At 38.9% G+C, this 19,122-nt stretch overlaps 2 protein-coding genes across 2 annotated transcripts in view; one reads left to right on the top strand and one right to left on the bottom strand.

The window, feature by feature from the left end:
* Positions 1 to 12,417: 12,417 nt before the first annotated feature.
* LOC100687687 (60S ribosomal protein L36a-like) lies at positions 12,418 to 12,759 on the bottom strand. The gene has a single exon (XM_038533755.1). It carries the CDS (start codon positions 12,757 to 12,759, stop codon positions 12,439 to 12,441), a length of 321 nt encoding a protein of 106 aa, XP_038389683.1. The 3' UTR covers positions 12,418 to 12,438.
* Positions 12,760 to 18,832: 6,073 nt separating this feature from the next.
* ITGA2 (integrin subunit alpha 2) overlaps positions 18,833 to 19,122 on the top strand; it is a 102,199-nt gene continuing 101,909 nt past the window's right edge. Inside the window, exon 1 of the mRNA XM_038535122.1 lies at positions 18,833 to 19,013. Coding sequence (XP_038391050.1) covers positions 18,956 to 19,013 — 58 coding nt within the window. The 5' untranslated portion in view covers positions 18,833 to 18,955. The remainder of the gene's footprint in view (positions 19,014 to 19,122) is intronic.

The raw sequence follows: 19,122 nt of genomic DNA, 5'->3' as shown, positions 1-19,122 counted from the left end.
ATAAACTTACTAAAATGAATAACTTAAAGGTATGTGCATTTCTATAAGACTTTTATTGGACAAATATATTAGAATAAGATGCTTTAATCTCCTTCAAAGACAAATGAAGTGCAACCTTGTAGACTCTAGTAATTTATGAGATGCCTAACTTAAACCCATTTTTAAAGATCATTTATCAGGTCATAGTCATCAAACTGATATAATTAGAAATAGATGAGATAATAAAAGAGTATTTTGAATATCCAAGATATGTTGTATCCTGCACACTGATTTGAGGTCAGAGGTTTGGTATTTTTGGTCTAATTCTTTCTTATCTTGTGCATCAGCTGCATATCATACGTCAAAGATAAAGGAGCATCCTGTCTTATCTATTAGTTTTTTTAAATGACTCAAAGAAGAATGGGATTGCTGTGATTTTAAGTACATAAATTGTATCCAAGATCAGTATTTCTTCCAAAGCTCCAACTTTTTTTAGCTCCTTAGTAGGTTTTCACTTTGATAGACTAAAAGGAAAAAACAAGCAAACTAAGTATGTCTGTGGTGTTTCCTGTACACAATACAGCAATGTGATTAGTCTTTTGCAAACTTGACACAAAAACCACAGAATCCATATTACTACATATCTCTTTCTAATGAGATGTTTTAATAATAAATAGTCTGTTGTATAACAATAGATTGGACCACATGGTGAGAAACAAAAAATACTAAGAAGTGAGGGGAAAAGGGTTATTTTTTTATTTAACTTATAATTCAAAAAAATAAAATTATTTAACATATAAGGGCTAGAAGAAAATATAGGAAGGAGTTTTAGTAGTAATCACACATGTTCATCTTATACATGTTTTCATCTTCAAACCATGCTGTAGGGTGACTGAGGTATTTTTGCAGAAGAAACAAGCTGAGTTATGAAGAGGTTATTTAGAAGGTCTTGTACTAATTTGTGTCAGCACATGTCCCCAGTGCCCTGTCTTTTCTCTCCCAAGATGACAATACACAGGGAATGTACTAGAAAAGAATCTGGATATATTTGCTATAAAATAAATGACATACATCAGAATTTGCTATTCGTAAGATCCAGAGCATAGGCGCAACATTCGCTTTCCTATGCTTTGTGGTGCCTCTTTTTACTTTTATAAAATTAATGTAATAATTCATAGGCAGATGTCAAGAAAAATGTTCACCAAATAGCAGTGATCAATGAGGACTACAGGTGACTTCTATCTTCTTCTCCAGAATAGTTATATTATTTGACATGTTTTTAAATAAGTGAGTATCCATTTTTAAATCAGGAAAGAAATAGGGTAAAAGGAAACATATACACATTGTAGACACTCTGAAAAACAGAAAAATAATTTAAAAACAGTCATTACACTAGAAAATACTAACATCAAATTGTCCTTTTTCTGAGCATACATGCTTATTTTTTACTTATTTCTATTTTGATATACTTGATATCATAGAGAACATGGTACCCTGTACCTTTTAAAAATGTAACATCCTATTTTTAATTTTTTTAGTATTAAAATGGTGATAGCCATCAAAATCTTTCCCTTACTCTGGAGCTGACAATAAGAAGAAAAACTATTCCCTCTCACATTCTAATTTAATAATCTTTATACATGCCATACTAGAATCTTCCATAGTCTAGATGTCAAATAATCACTTTTTTACCTAATTCTTCAAGCAGGGGTGAGATGGGCTGGACAGCAAGGAGTCCATAGGGGAAGATGGAAAAGACAGTCTTATCCAATAGCAAGTATGGCTTCAATGATTATGCAAAATCAACTGGGATATTTTATTAACAATCCTTGAAAAAGATTTTTTTCCAGAAACAAGACCTGTCATCATTATATCAAAAGTATTACAAGCAAATGAAGTCAGTGAAGGGGAAACAGGACCAAACAAAATGTGAGACATAGAAAACACACAACAACTTGGCAAATGTTATTCCATCCATATCACTAGTTATGTTGAAGGTGAATTGTCTAAACACTCAAATAAAAAAAAAAACAGAGATTGTCAGTCTGATAAAAGAATAAAGTCCATTTATGCGCCCTCTAGAAGAGAAAGACTTTAGATTCAAAGGTACAAATCAGTTGAAAGGGAAATGATGGAAACAAAGATACACTGTGCAAACAGGTACCATAAGAAGACTGGAGATGGCTGTATGAATATCAAACAAAATGAACTTTAAGATGTATGCAATACCAGACTTGGAAAGAATCTAATTCTGTGAAAAAGAAGGAGATCCCTAGAATTCTTCTAAGTGTACAGAAATCCAAGTGTATACTTGAATTGAATTTGATGTATTGCAGATTTTCAAGAACACATTGGTGGCTGAAATGAAACTTTCTGTGTGGATTAGAGCAGAATCATGGAGCCATTCCACTCTGAGAATTGAGTCTTAAATCAATGGGTAGGGTCCCTGACCTGCACAAATTCCAGCTACAATGGTCCAATTCCTCCCTTATGGCAGAAATAATAGGGCAAGCACCATTGTCTGTAGGCACCCAGGCTGCCAGCCACTTCACAGATGAATGCAGTTTGGTCATGTGCCAGTGCTCCAGTTAGTACTTGACTGGCAAGAACTGGCTTGAATTAATAAAAGCAGCATTGAAACATCTGCAGGTTTGGTCTTTAGCTTCCACTTTGCTCAGCTATTTTTTTGTTTTGTTTTGTTTTTGTAGTATCTTTCAACCAAGCATGTGTGGCATGAATTCATTTAGATACCACAATCCTGAATGGCATTCCAAAAACAAGAGTGGAAATGCCTCAACCTGGTAAATAAAGAATCATATCCAGAATTGGTCATCAGACTGTAATTAGTGGAGCTGGAAGTTAGCCATACCCCAGACTCTAACCATCCTCGATGAAATGCCCTTGGCTCTTTAGTTTCACATGCTGAGTCTCTCATTTTCTATTTTCTTCCTTCCTTTGCTCTCAGACTTTTATATTCTATTAGCACCCAAGTACCATCTGCTATTCCTTTTCATTCACTTTTCAAACACTTCTTTCATTCCTACCCATTCTGCATACTTCATCATTATAGGATGGGTAAATCTGCAAAGATTCCAATTAGTGTATTATTTGACAGCACAGCAGTTTTCCACCTTCTAAGATGGACCATATCTTCATGAGTGAAGATTGTATGTTTAAATGAAGAGTCATTTGTATTCTATAAGAGCTATAAGAATTGGCACAAGTGAAGCAGGTAATTTTGAGTGGAACTGATGGGGCTGGGTGAAGTATCCCATTTTTCTAAGAGGAGAGAAAAAAAGGGAAGATCAACATTTATTGCCTACATGCCACATAACAGACAATTCTCTAACATGTCATTTCATCTTATCACTAACACTGTGGTGATACTATTATTATTTTTGTTTTACAGGTGATATAACTGAAACTCACAGGAGTTAAGGGGCTACTTCAAAGTTATAAAGCTAGTAAGTGGTGATGCTGAAATAAAAACCAAGTTCTATCTGGTTCCAAAATCATTTCCCCCAACTTCAAAGGCTTCAGAAGTCATGGGAATAGAAATGAAAACACAGAGGTGCAAAAGAACACATATCAATATTTGTAGTAACTGGTGCATAGTAGATACTCAGAAAATATTTGTTTATTATTAAATGAATGCAAGAATTGATAATCTGAGTAAAGTTTTATTTATCTAGCTATTTTATCTCTTTGGGAGGAAAACTGTGAACATATAATATGGTCACTAATCGTAGACTCTTAGATTTGAAGGCAATTTAAAAGTCATCTAGTACTGGAAATTTCTGTACAACCTCGCTGATAGTGCGATACATATTATATAGTATGATAGCAAAATACAACATAGCTATGATGCATTTTGCAATCTAACAATCATTATTCATAGTGACAATACAAATGGGTTCTTGATAGAATTATGAGAGTTTATAAAGTGAAAGAATGCATTTTAGATAGACTATATTAGCTCACGTATGGCACTGCAAGGGGTCAAGAAATCAGTACCACTTATTTAAGATTTTAGATACAATAGCCAGTTCTTGGAAATTCTAATTCTCTTGGCTTTTTTGCTGGCCTTAGTCACAAGCCAGTTTATTGCCCTTTACAGAAGGACATCTGTGTCCCATGCTTGAAGAAGTTGGGTAGAAAGTCAATCTGTCCTTCTTTTTAAAAAATCAGAATTATAAAAATGTCCCAGAATTCCTTCCTCCCAGCAGACTTCCACTTACATCTTATCTGTCATACAGTGTTACATGACCATTCCAAATTGCAAGGGAAATCGAATATTTAACTTCTAGCCTCTATAACAGAAGTAAGAGATGAGTTGGGAGGAATTGGGTATTAAATGATTAAACTCATAATGTCCATTCAAATGGTATTTCAAATATAATCAACATGATTACTATCAAATTTATTCTTATATGAATGGAACTGAGGCCAGGAAGGATCTCTGAGAGCCTTTCAACTCCCAAGTGCTATGAAAGTACAAAGGAAAAATTTTAAATATTTTTCAAGATGATTTAACACATGTTCCTCATAATATATCATGAATCTATATAGTGTCTTTGTAAGATTTATCTAACATTTAAAATTCTAAAGCCGTACATTGTTTTAAAATTAAGACTTTATTCATTTATAAAATATTAATTTAACAAACATGTATTAAGTATCTACTGTATGCAAGTAATTCACTTGAAAACTGAGGAGCAGTCCCCATTCTCTCAAAGAGACACCAAAAGACGGTTTTTATCTGAAAGCCATTCTTTGCTGACAATTCTTTGGAAAATGCTTTTGGCAGAGTTGTGAGTTAAAGGTGTTGACTTTCAAGCTCCAGTCTCTCTTTCTCAAGGAAGTCCTACTGAATGGCTCACTATGATTTCTCCCTTCTCTAAATTCCCTCAGTAATTATAGTCTGTCCCTGTCTTTTTGGCACTAAATGACATTTTAATTTTATGCATACACATTTACCCATATATACCTGTTCCAAGCTCTTCTGTAGATAAAACTGGCCTTCCATTAACAGTTACAAATATCCTTGGATGTATCCAACCCTTTGTTCTTTGACCTTCAGTCTACCTATTCCTGGCCCTTAAAAATACACTCCCTCCAATTCTTTCTGGAATACCCAAAGACTGTCTCATGTTCATGAGTACAAGTTCTTGGTTATCAAGTGGTGTCTGTCATTTTCTTCCCCTAGTTCTTGCCAGTGTCATCTTTTGCTGATGGCATCCTCAATACAAAAAGTGCCTTGCTATCATCTCTTCTGAAATGGGGATGAGAATACCTTCCTTTTGTCTATATTTCTCTCAGATACCCTTGTGGTCCCAATCCTAAAGACAAAAACCCATGCTTTCTATTTTAATCCACCAACAGGAGCCAGGACAGACACTTTTCTGTAATGGAAGTTGCCCTCCTTTCAGATGCCAGGTCTTGCTTTATATATCTCTTCCATTAAGGTGACTCCATTTATAAAACTCCTCAACCCTGAATGCAAACAGACTTCCAATGAATTCTCCCATAGGTCCTTCAGACTTGCACAGGCAAAGTCCAAGCAGAGGCCCTTATTACCTGAGTATGTCTTACCCTACAAGTCTTCCATCAACTTCCAGAGGTCAGGAAGCATTGTACTTCTGTTTTGCCCTGCCTCTGCTTTCTGTGCAGTAATTAGCCACAGTAGGTACTCCATAAACATGTGCTGGGTTGAATGTGACCAGATCTACTTAGCATAAAGAGAGTAACTTTTCTGACTGCGCAGAATTCAGAAGTTAGCTAAAGGCAAAAATGAAAATGAATGCAAGATTTTCCCAGAAATGTTGATTGAATTGCATTTGATGGCATTGGCAGGAAGGCATCCTTGAACTGATACAAATAATAGAGGAAGAGGCATCCTAGGGCTACCTACCTCTCCAATGAAGCATTTGCTTTATGTTTAAGTATTATTTACACTGACTATGAAAAGAAACATCCATTCTCTTTAATCAATTTTTAGTCAAGTCAGGCAAATGTGCTTACATTGAAAGTGCCTTTTTAAAGATGTAATTAAATATGAAGAATTAGTCTCTCTTCTTTCCTTTCCTAGACATTGTAGCATAAACATTGGCATTTTGTTTCCTTAACTCACATTCTAATTTCACTTCCCCCAGAGCTCTTTCCCCAGATGGCGTTTCTATAGCCCAGACTTTACCCCACCTATCTCTTTCTATAAACCTCTCTTTTTACTTTGGGTTTTAAAAGTTTTAAGTCATGATAGTTCAGATACTTACATATAGCAGTTTATCCTTTTCAAACCAGCAGTTCTACAGGTTGTGAAAAATGTACAAAATCATGTAACCACCCCACAATCAAGATATAAAATATTTCTATCCTCTAAAAGTTTCATTATGCACCTTTCAGTCCTTTCCTCTCCTTGTCCCCAGCCCCCTTAATGGATCTGAGTTCTCTGTCGATTTACTTTTGCTTTTTTCAAGGTCATATCAAAGAATTCATAAAGTATCTGCCTTTTCTCATTCAGCAAAATGTGTTTGTGATTTATCCCTGTTGTTTATATATCATTGCATTCCTTTTTACTGCTGAAGAGTATTCCATTGTATGGATGTATTTTGTTTTTATTAGTTTTTATTGTCTTTGAAAGTTACAGTCATGCTGGGCTGGAGGGCACTGTGATTGTATTAGAGTTGGCTGTTTTTGTTTTGTATTTCCTATGAGACAATCTGGCCTTGAAAGAGAAAAATGCCTAGTACTCAAAATAGTTTTATGCCTTGTAGTGCCTGAGCTGAAATGTATTCAGATTTTATATGCTGCATAAAAAACCTGATACATGTATATGATTCCTATCCTTATAAAGCAGTTTTGAAGAGTGCCATCTGAAATTTTGTATCTCAAAGTATAATTTGCCACCTAATATAGTGGAAAGACAATGAACTACGGAGTCAGAGTCTTGGGTCAGCATGCCCACTCTGGCACTGCTAGCAGCATTTGCTTGGACAACTGTCCTGACCTTGGCTTTCTAAGAATGAGCCTCTTCACTCACACAGTGGAGAACATAATACCAGCTCATAAGTTGTGATGAGTAGCTAAAATAAGATAAATTTGAAATAACAATGCATGTGCATTCTTAGCACTTGGTACACAGTAGTTATCTTACTCCCCTCTTCTCAGCTCCTCATCCTGAGTAGTCTCTTTAATATATATAGATTTTTAATTTCTATGATAATTTAGGCTAACAGTTTAGGCCTTTTCCTTTAAATTCCGAATAACTTATTTAAACTATCTTAAATGATTTTTTTGTAATTCTTACTGTGGATGGCAATAATAAATGATTACTTTTTACAAATAAAAACATGCTCATTTTATTTTTGCCAGTTTATAGAACTTACATCTATATTCTAAACATGTAAAATAGCAACAGCCAGGTTTTGTTTTGGTTCAAATTAAGTCATATATTAATGTACAGAAAATGACTCCGGAATTGGTTGATCTAATCTTTTCTGATCAGCCTTTATGTTTGTCACTTATCTTCTTCTTCATCCACCTATTCATTTCTGCAACCTACAACCCAAAGATGATAAATACAGGAAGTTCTGCTGCTTTGCTACAAATATGGAGAGCCAGTAAGAGGAGCATTTAAGGTAACACAAATTTGGGGGTGGGGATAGAAATAGACTATAATAAAAAATAAAAGGCAAAAAAAAAAAAATAAAAGGCAATCTTTATGCAGTAATGTATAATGTGTCTCAGCCAGAAGATTCTCTGCCTGAGGCATGCAGTAGTTAGCTTATAGCATTACAATAATGTTTCTCTGGCTCAAGTCCTACTTAGAGATGTATAGGAACTCCAGGCCTAATGCTTTGCTTCTGATCTCCTACAGGTTACTAGAATGTGTATCTCGCAGATATCAATTAGCAGCAACACTGTTTTCCTATCATCCTTTTCCTCGGCTCCTCTAACTACCATGATGGTCCCAACTTTCAACCCAGATGGCATGGCATGGTGCCCTAGTCATTGTGGTTTTCTCCTGCTCTTGGTTTTGATCACTTGTATATGCTTGGTGGTTTGGGGAAGGAAAAAACTTTTCTCTCTGCTCTCCTAGGTGTTAGGGCTAGGGCCCTATGAGTTGGATGCACAAAGAACAGATTAACAAAAAACAAAACAGAAGCTTAATAACATATTCATCAAGCATACACATGGGAAACTCAGTGATGGTAACTCAAAAGGGTGGTTGGAAGTTGGAGATTATAGAGCATCTTAACAAAGAACAATTTTATAAACAAATAACAAGACAAAGAAAAAGTGGTTTAGGCTTTTAGGGGTAGCACATATGGAAAGATAAATATATGGAGAAACTCATGAAGGTTAAGGGCCAGCGCATAAGGTTTGTTTTGCAGATTTCTCTGGTGTGCTCTCCAATCTAGAGTTGTCGCTGGTGACTAAGAATTGACCTGCCTTTCTTTTGGAAAGGAAAAGGGAGAGAGATTTTCTTGCATCTGCTTAGTCTCTATCTCTTTTAGCTAAAAAAATATAAAAAAATATGCCACATATTTTGGGCATATTTTGGGATAACGTACTCTGAACACTTTCGGTGGCTTCTAACTTCTAGTCATTCCCGCCTCTGGTTTATGATCCAGTAATGCTTGTATTGAAATGAGAAGAGTATTTACCACTCCACTTGTGTTATAATTTAGCCAAAACTGTATCACTATCTTTTACTCTATCCCTAGAATGTTAGTACCATTTTTACCATTTTGCTTTGTAAGCCTTTTAATATCCACCCACACACAGTCTAGGATTTAGAACTGACACCTTACTTTACTCAAATTAATCTTGCCCCTTGAAAACCTGTTTCTTGGATTAATGTTTTATACCTTACACTCCCTCCCTGGAAGTCTAATACCTCAAATAGATGTATGAGTCTACCAGGCTAACCCTCCAGTCTTTGTTTAGGGGAAGGACACACAAATATGCATGCGTACATGAATACACACACACACACACACACACACACACACACAAACCCCTACACAACTATCTGTATTTTTAAAAATCTTTTAATAGTATTTAAAAGTATCTTAAAATATAAATATGTAATACCAAGACATATCAAATTGAACAACTTAAATATGTACAGTTTATTGTGTGTCAGTAATACCTCAATGCAGCTGTTAAAGAAAATACAAACATAATCACCATTAAAATCTTATACTAAAATATATATATATATAAACATATGGAAGAAGTTTGTACTAGGGCTGGAGATGAGTTTTAGTCATATATGTCATGTGGAAATAGGTAGTTAGGGAAGGAGAAAGTGGAAAATGGGAAAGAACAGAAGCCAAATTGCATGGAAATATGGTGGAAAATTTTCTGAGCCAGACTCAAAAGCAGAGCCGAAGATCAAGAGGAAATAGTGTTTCCGGATACAATGTCGTAACTTGTTTGAACACTTCGTGACCTTTCTACCCTGGACGCAGTTATGCTTCCTGGGAGGGATTGGAGAGGGAAGAATGGGCTACAGGTAGATCTGACTGGATCTTGTAATGCACTGGGGCATAAGCAAGCCTTCTGGGGATTCCCTCTAAGAGAATGTCAGTCTACAGGGAGGTAGCAGCCTCCTTATTTTAAGGCAGAGTCTTAAACCTGCCTTAAAGTAAACCTGGCAACATGAAGTCTGAAGTCATCATTAGTTGACAAAATGGAAAGGAATCTATGCTTATTTAGTGATTATGGAGGGCACGGCCTGCCAGGGGCCAATAGCAACACGCACTGACCTCCCAGTGCATATGTGTAAGTCATAATCCATGGACACAAAAAATAGCTCATGGGTGAAGGGCCCTACTTACATAAGTGGAAACAGTGAAAGGAGGACACTTGGGCATTTGAATGAGATCTCTTCAGAGACTGGCAGGGCTGTTGAGTTTGTTTATCTGTGTGAAAGCCACTACCTCTATGTGTATGTCATGGGGCACAACTCTAAGTAGTAAGTGAACTACATTGCCATACTATACCATATGGAAGTGTACGGTTTTATAGGCTTTAAAAATATTGGGCCTCCACAAATTTAAGCCTTGAAACATCTTCATTTACCTTTGAATCTAGAAGTTTTTGATGGAAAATGCCATTTTCCATATAACTGTACTTTTATAAAGGTTCATAACAAATCTAAAGAAAAATGTGCCTAAAGTTTCTTTCATTCCACTATATGGCATAAACTAGACCAAACTCCCATATTCTCTACTTATATATTTCATATGATTTCATCTATAGCAAGACTCTGGAGATAATATTTGGTAATGAGATTTCAAGCTCACAAAGACAGCCAAATAGCATATTGTTCCCACCATAGTGCCTAGTCTATTACTTTGCATGTGGTAGATATGTGTTAGGTAAATGAATAAATGGCAAAAGTGATGTTTTTACAAGATTCCCAACTTAATCCAAGTGAAGGATCATGTTAGAAATTTTAAAAATGTAAGAGAGAGAGAGAGCTAAGAAGTCTAGAGGAGAATTAATGCAGGAAACTTCAAGACAAATACTAGAAGACCATAAGGTGAACCAAAATTATGAGCCAGGAATAGATGTTTCACTTTCTCCTATAGCATAATAAAGGATGTAGAAGCAGAAAAGATTTAATGATTAAGACAGAGGTTCCTGGCAAATCTAATTTCCTAATCCATTGAGTCTCTCCCATCTTCACTGATTTCATTCTTTTGATGTGTAAACAAAGCTCATTCTCATTGACCTGCTAGTCAAAGAAATCCTAATGGCAAAATTGGCTCCGTTTGACTTTTTTATGTTAAACGTTCAAAATATGTTTCCGTCTAAAAAGACAGATTCCAACCTAACTGGCTAATCAAAATTACTTCAAATAAAACAAGAGTTACTGTGATTCATAGGATGTACTATAAGTTAAATTGCAAAATGATTGAGAAAGGAAGGGTCTTGGCTTCAGAAAAGAATAAAAGCTACCTGCAGGGGACGCCTGGGTGGCTTAGCGGTTCAGCATCTACCTTCAGCTCAGGGTGTTATCCAGGGGTCTTAGGATCGAGTCCCACCTCAGGCTCCCTGCAAGGGGTCTACTTCTCCCTCTGCCTATGTCTCTGCCTCTCTCTCTCTCTGTGTCTCTCATGAATAAATAAATAAAATCTTAAAAAAAAAAAAAAGCTACCTGCAGGATCAAAGATTGTGTATTCTTGGCAGAGGACCTAAGAAAAAAGATTGTCATGGTGAGTGGTCTTATGAGTGTGTCAAATTGAAGAAGATCATGTACTGAGTTAAAATTAGGTCTCCTAGAATCAGGACTAGAGACATGCCATGGAAACTACAGGCACTTACAGTTTGAAGATTTAGGGCCATGGAAGTGATGAGGAATTAAAGGGGAAATAAGTCCACAATGAGGAGGATGGAGCATGAGGAGGTACATGAGGGAGGCAAAGAGGAGGTACATACAGGGAGGCAAAGCCAACAACTCACACCATTGCTCAAAGTTATATAAAATGAACTGTGTTCTTGCTTTTTCTAGGCTCCACTTTAGGTCCCTTAGACCAGGCTGTAATTAATTCACATCTTTGGGTTCTCTGAAATTTCCTCATATCCTTTCATTTCTTTGACTTAGGCTAGTTTAAGTAAGTTTGCTCTTTCCTCCTTGAAAAATACATTCATTACTATCTATATCTCTAACTGAAACACCCAAGTTTTCCAGAGACAGCAGAGTGACAAATAGCCATAGAGCTGGCTTGATTCATCATAAGATACATTTCTTGAAGGGCACCTGGGTGGCTCATTGGTTAAATGTCTGCCTTGAGCTCAGGTCATGATCCCAGGGTCCTGGGATTGAGCCTGTATTGGGCTCTCCACTCAGCTGGGAGCCTGCTTCTCCCTCTCTCTCTGCCTGCTGCTCCCCCTGCTCATTCTCTCTCTCTTTCTCTCCATCTCTCCACCAAATAAATAAGTAAAATCTTTTTAAAAAATCCCTGAAGTACAACTGAATAAAGTTTTCCCTTTATTGAGCTTTTCCATGTTCTAAGAGACAAACTTCCTAACTTCTTCTTTTCTCTGGTTCATTTTAATAGATGTTAGTTGAATAAATGTGTTTATTCATTACTGGAAGAAACACTTACTGAGCAACAACTCTGTGTCAGGCCCTATTTTGGAGACTGTGAGTAAAGTTAATGAGACATGGTCACTGTCCTAAAGGATCTCCAATAAGAAAAAAGAAAATATTAGGAGGATACAGGGAATTAATTTCATGTAATGGTCAGCCAGGTCTCTCAAATGACTGGAAACAGAAAACAGAAAGATAAAAAGAACTAAAGCAATCCCTCTCTCTCTCTCTAATGTATTAATGCTTCAGTGACTTGGTCTCTCCTTTCTGTTTTCTTTTTTCTTTTTCTTTTTTTTTTTTTTGAAGTGGACATAACATCAAGACTTTATTGTCTTCATAATAAAATATGAAGTTTAGAACTGGATCACTTGGCCCTTTCTCTTCTTATCTCCTCCCAGTTCAAAATGCTTGCATCTCTTAATAGCCAGCATTCTCTTAGATCTGCAGTTGGGCTCAACACATTCAAGCCTCAGCACAATCTTCTTTGTAGTTTTAGCCTTTTTCCGGAAAATCGGCTTAGTCTGCCCACCATAGCCACTCTGCTTCCGGTCATGACGCCGCTTTCCCTGGGCATAAAGAGAATCTTTGCCTTTCTTGTACTGTGTCACTTTGTGGGGTTGGTACTTACCACACTTCTTGCAGAAAGTCTGGCGGGTTTTAGGAACATTCACCATCATTGCAAGACGATGTGGTCAGCAAAGATCCTCTAGAATCTCTGTACTATGAATACAACTTTCTAGGAGAAAATCTAATCAATGCAGTTTGGGCCAGGTGTCTCTCCATGTCACTAGGAGGCAGGATGACTTCCAGAAGGAAATCAGTGGACAGAGCTGGCAGGTTGCTTTGCGTGTCTGCCACACACATGAAAACAAAGACAGCTAATGCTTGTAATGCTAGAACAGAAGTATGAATAAAATGCATAGATGGATTGATGGTTCCAGGGACTAAGGAACGTAGAATTATTTTAGTTTTATTTGTTTTCTTTTTAAGTTGAAAGTATCTGTTTTATTTTTGGATGTCACGCAACTCAAGAGATGCCGGGAGACCTGTTGGTGAATCAAATGCAATGGATTCTGAATTTTACTCAGTCTTGTCATGGATTTACTGGGTAACATTTGAGGAGTCACTGGTTACTTCTTTGCAAATTTTCTAAGAGTTACATAGAATTTCACATTCCCTACCCTTTTCAGGTATAGGGAGAAGAATGTAGAACTCTTCAGAAATTCAATTTAGTGATAATTTTTAGGAACTACTTGCCAGGTACAGGACTAGACGCTGGTGATGGAAACGGAAGTTTCAGAGATCCAGCATTTAAGTGAGAAGGTAGAGTATACACCCATAACTAAATTCAAGTCATACCATAATACACGCAAAAGAAAGAGTTTTGGTATGAGCGATAGCAGGGGCAGGTCGAGGTTCAACTGGGAGCTTAAACACTAAGGTGCTTGGACTTCATCCTGTAGACTTCCCAAGATTTTCAGCAAATTAATCCTGCATTTTGGAAAAAATAACTGTGATGATGGTATAGAGTATATCGCAGATAGGAGGGGAGGAAGCAGAGAGAGATTGCATAGGAGACTGACACTGTGAGGAAAGAGCAAAAGGGCTTGAACTAAACAGAGCAGCATTGGCAGAGGAAGTAGGAAATGGATAGACCACCACGTTAAGGTTAAGGACAGAGCTGAGATGGTGTGGTGGCAGGAAGGCCTGATGGTAGTCCTAAGGATGGAAAGCAGAGGCTTCTAGTTTAGGTGATTGTACATGTTGGAATTAGATAGGCAAACACCTGGATTTGAAGATAAAAAAAGGTCATAGAAAATGCTGGGGAAAATTCTTTCAAGCCTCCTCTCCGAAAGACTCCAGCCTAGAGTTGGAAAGAAAAGAGTGGGGAGGCCTTACTCTATCCCTTAGAAGTTCTCAGAATGTGGCCCCTCGATGTCGCAAGACCCTTTTGGTGGTCAGTAGGTCCAAAATATGTTTATACTAATACTGAGATATTATCTGCATTTTTCACTGTGTTCACATTTACCCTATGGTACAAGAACAATGATTAGTAAGAGTAATTATTGCATTCTTCACCACTGGATACTCAGAGAAAAAATGAGAGGGAGAGGGTAAGGGGAGGGAGAAGAAAGGAAGGAGGAATTATGGGGGAAGAGGACAGAGTAGGGGAGGAGGAAAGGTGGGAGGAAGGAGAGAGCTAGTTTCACTTAGAATGTCTGTAACAGGGCACGTGGGTGGCTCAGTCAGTTAAGCATCTGACTCTTGATTTCAGCTCAGGTCATGTTCTCAGGGTTATGAGATCGAGCTCTGCATTGGGCACTATGCTAAGCATGTAACCTGCTTGGGATTCTATCTCTCCCTCTCCCTCTGTCCTGACCCCCCATTGTGTTCCTGTGTGTGAGCTATCTCTCTCTAACAACAAAAAGGATGTCCTTGACAAAGCAGTAAAAATTAACTACCTTTATTAAATCTCAACCCTTGAGTACATGTACTTTAAATATTTTGCATGAGCAAACCTGGGAATACACATTAAGCACTTGTGTTGCACCCGGAGTCAAGATGGTTGTCTCAATGATTCATAAACCAAACTAGCCATGTTTTTTTCATGGAACACCCATTTTACCTGAAAGAACAATTGATAGACAGACTATGATTATTCAGGCTGGGGTATTGGGTAGACATTTCTCAAAAATGAATGAAATGGTCTTTTATTCACATAGAACCACTGATAGTATGTGTTGCCAATGATCAAATCCAAGCTTTCAAATGAAAATTGAAATTTTGGAAAATGTGTATGTGCTAGCATGAGTCTGACAGCTTCCCAAAATGTAAAGACTTTTGTGATGAGCTAGGTGATATGATTTTTTTTTACATTGTGTGCTGAAATGCATCAACAATTGGAAAATCTGCACAACTCAGTGAACCAATATTTTTTAAATGACCAGTGTATGAGGGGACAAAACTTTTGCAGGGGTAAAAGATCTACTCAAAGTGCTCAGTAGGCCGATGAATTTTAATGCACAACATGTTGGAGGAGGTTATGACTGATTGATCTGCAAATTGGACTCAGGACATTGGAGGCTCCTTATCCCCTCCCCTATCCTTGAAATGTAGAAGCAACATTAGGGACATGGCTTTGAGAAAATAATGTGTTATTGAGACTATATGAACTGTATATATGACTAAATCCTGCCTGTTAGGGGCTCTACATAAACTTAGGATGCTGGCAGCAATGTGGAGAGTCACTCATCTTGCGGCCACAGACAAACCTAGCATGTAAGTTCCCTTGCTTGTTAAAACTGCAACCCCTCAATCTGAAGATGTCTGCCTCATTCCTCTCTCTCCTTGCCCTCCATGTATGGGGGCCAGCTTCAAATTTCAACCCCAGGGACTCCTGAGGTTGCAAATCGACACACTAGGGTAGGCAAAGGTTATTGATGTGGTTTCAGATTCCACATTGGAACTAGTCTTTAAGAAGCTACCACTTGTTGCATTTGGGGACAGTATCAGGTGTATCCACAATTATGTTCTGTTTTTTCATCTGCATCTGTGTGATACCAGATTAATTCCAAATTATTACCAAATTAATATAATTTCACTGAAACTACACATCAGAACATATTGGATGCAGGAGCAGATATGAGAAATCAAGTGTTTATTTTTTAAGCCAGACATTAAAAAGATTGGCAAAAATGTAAGACAAAGCCATTCTTCTCATGATTTATTTACTTGGGGGAAATATGGGTTTTTTTGTAGAATATGTTATTTATGTTAATACATAAGACCCTTATTGTTGAATTAATACATAAATACATAATATATAAATATTAGAGAACGTATCTGTTCCAATTTCTTGCATGGTAAATACAGGTAGCAATAATCCACATAAACAAAACTTCTTTGGGATCCTCCATATTTTTTCCAGCCTTAATAAGGTATAATTGACAATTACAGTTTGTATATATGTGTATAAATATGTGTATATACACCATTAGGGAAAAAATAGATAAAATGATCTGATTATCACAATCCAGATAATTAGCATATCCATCACTTCACATGGTCACCATTTTTTTGTTTTCGTTGTGAGAACACTTAAGATCTACTCTCTCAGCAAATGTCAAATATACAATACAATATTATTGACTGTAGTCACCAGGCACCCAGGACTTATTCATCTTATAACTGAAAGTTTGTACCCTTTTACCAACATCTCCTCATTTTCTTCACCTCCAGGCCCTGGTAACCACCATTCTAGTCTCTGTACTATGAGATGGCTTTTTTAGATTCCACATGTAAGTGAGATCATGCAGTATTCGTCTTTCTCTGTCTGGCTTATTTCACTTAGCATAATGTCCTCCAGTTTCATCCATCATTGCAAATGGCAAAATGTCCTTTTTTGCAGCTGAATAATATTCCAACATCTTGGTCCTTGTGCACAGAGGTGAACTACCATGGTGCCACAAGCATGGTTGCTGAGGAGGCATTGTGGCTGGGGCCACCATCCACTTGGTGTATGACTAGAAGTTCCTGGGGCCTAGCGAAAGAGCCAGACTGTCCTTCAGAAGTCTAAGGAGGTAGCCCCACCCCAGTCATGAGCCAATTCACCCAGTACAGGCGTGAGCAGACCAGTCTCAAGACACCCCAAACCCCAGTCCCTCCGAAGTTTAACTCTCACATCTAATAAGTCTTAGAATTCAGGCATCATTCTGCTGATGTTGGCTTTCTCGGTAGCCCCCTCCAAGGCCCCTAAGTACTCCAAGGAGGGCTGAGAATACCTGAAGGAGCAAATCAAGTAGCCTGTCAGAGGAGGCCACCTGCCCCAGAGGCACCATAGACCTGGAGACTCCAGAGTGGGACTGGGACTCCACCCCAAGGGCAGTAAAGGACTTTGGAAGTGTTAGAAAATATCTATTTCACCATCTTTTTATCCATTCATCTGAGATTCTCAAAAATTTTAAGTATAAAGGGCTCCTTGAGACCAAAGAGTTCAAAAAGCCCTGCCTTGATCTTATTTCCTCCGAATGTGTGTCCAGCACAGTTATACCTAGGCAGAATAGTTCCTAGGAAGATTAAGGCATGAGTTCTCCAACTATTTTGTCCCAGGAACATTTTATACTTTTAAGATTAATGTGGGGCAGGAGTCAACTCTTTGTTTCTTGAACTTTGAAATTTTTGCCTACTCTGGAAAAATTTTGCTCCTGATCTATTCTCTACCTCATGCCGGCATAATGCTAATTTGTCCCGTTGTGAGCACAACAGCAAAGAAGGGAGCATTTGCCTCCCCAGCACCCAGAGACAAAGCACAGATCCTCCTCTCACATGAAGGGAACTACATCGCCTCCCAAACAAGGGTCTGTTCCAAACACTTACTCACATTTCAGTGAGTCAGAAGGAAACAGACAGATATTCATCTCCCTCAAACTGGCTGACTTCCTGTAAGAAGCCTGTGAGGAGAGTCAAGGTTGGGTGTCAGGGTTAGTAAACGGCCACCTGAGAGCTCTCAGGTGTTAGCGGGAGTCTTAGTAAGCAGGTGAGTACCACAGACAGGTCAGGAAAAAAATGCCTTCAAGTGTTTCTCAGGATTAGTAAGCAGGATTAGTAAGTGATAAGTAAGAAAACAGGAAAGAACCAGCGGCTATACAGTTTGAATTCAAAGCTCTAAAGTTTATAGTCATGAGGATAAGCAGTAGCACCTGATGAATACCAATTTAGTGTTTTAAAAATTCAAGACTCTGGACTCCGCTATGGTAAAGGAAAGCATTTGATTTAGACCAATCAATTAAGTCCTCCCATGGTAAACTACTTTACTTCCGAGTGGCAGTATCCTAGACATCCCATAGTGCTCTATTACCTGCCCCATAAAGATTTGGAATGGTGATAATAATAATGATTAGTCTAATAGCTCCTTAAGTTTGATTTATTAAAACATCTGATTATTTCATAAAAATAGTCACTGGAAGAATTCTGGTTTCAGCAACATGCTGGGAATTTGTAGGCTTTTGGAGGGAAAAAAAGTCAGATTCAAAGAAAAGTGAATATCCTATTTCTTAGGTTGGTATGTAAAAATCCCAGATATGGTTACAGAATGTTGTTTTTTCCAGATCTGAGACTAAAAAAAAACAAAAAAAAAAAAAGGAATAAAATGGTCATGGTGTAATACAGACAAAGAGGAAGAGTCACAAGTTCATATATGGGCTCTCACTCCTCTCTTTGTCTTGAAGTGAATCGCTTAAACTTAGTAATCAAATCAGCTGCTTATTATCTTGGAGGAGAGGAATGAATGGGGATTCATCTCACACACACACGCACACACACGCACACACACGGTGCTCTCGCAACAGGTCTTGCTTAAATATACCTCGGATAATCATAACTTGTGAGCAGATCTTCTTTCTTTCCTAACCTGGTCATTCTGCACTTATTTTTGGCCGTTCCCCCACCCACTTGGGAAGGGCTCGGAGAACGGGGCACTGCGCCGCCTGGGGCGCCCCCCCCCCCAGGAGCCCGGAGCCTGCAGAAGGGCGGAGGCCTCGGGGGCGGGGTAGTGACCGGCCCCCAGTCTGGTTCTGGGCACCCACGGGGCGGGGCCGGGGAGCGGCGGAGCGCAGGTGCCCGGGGCGGGGCGGGGGGTGCAGGGACCCGGCTGGCGGGGCGGGGCGGGGCAGATCCGGTGTGCCGGGCCGGGGGGCGGGCCGGGGCGGGCCTTGGAGCCCCGGGAGCTGCCGGGCGACTTTTCCCTGGCCTGGGCCTGGCGGGACGAGGGAGCCCTCGGGACGGCGGCTGGAGCCCGCGGTCCGGACTCCTGTGCACGGAGCGAGCAGTGCTGCCCCCCGCCCCCCGCCCCCCGCCCGGGGCAGGCTCAGGATGCGGCCGGGACGCGCAGGGGGCGCGCCGCTGCGGCTGCTGCTGGTGCTCGGTCAAGGTAAGCGGGAGTCCGCGCCGCAGCCGCCGCCGCCGCGGGGGGGACCTGCGCGGGGCCCGGGGCCGGGGCAGGCGGCTCGCGGCTCTGCTCGGGTCCCACGTGGGCCGGG

Source organism: Canis lupus, chromosome 4 (assembly GCF_011100685.1).
Source record: "Canis lupus familiaris isolate Mischka breed German Shepherd chromosome 4, alternate assembly UU_Cfam_GSD_1.0, whole genome shotgun sequence".
Taxonomy (NCBI): domain Eukaryota; kingdom Metazoa; phylum Chordata; class Mammalia; order Carnivora; family Canidae; genus Canis; species Canis lupus.
Note: the sequence above shows the minus strand (reverse complement) of the source record. Positions and strands in the feature narration are given on the sequence as shown.

Coding starts and splice junctions, on each gene's coding strand:
- LOC100687687 (XM_038533755.1), bottom strand. CDS start 12,759: ATGGTGAATGTTCCTAAAACCCGCCAGACTTTCTGCAAGAAGTGTGGT.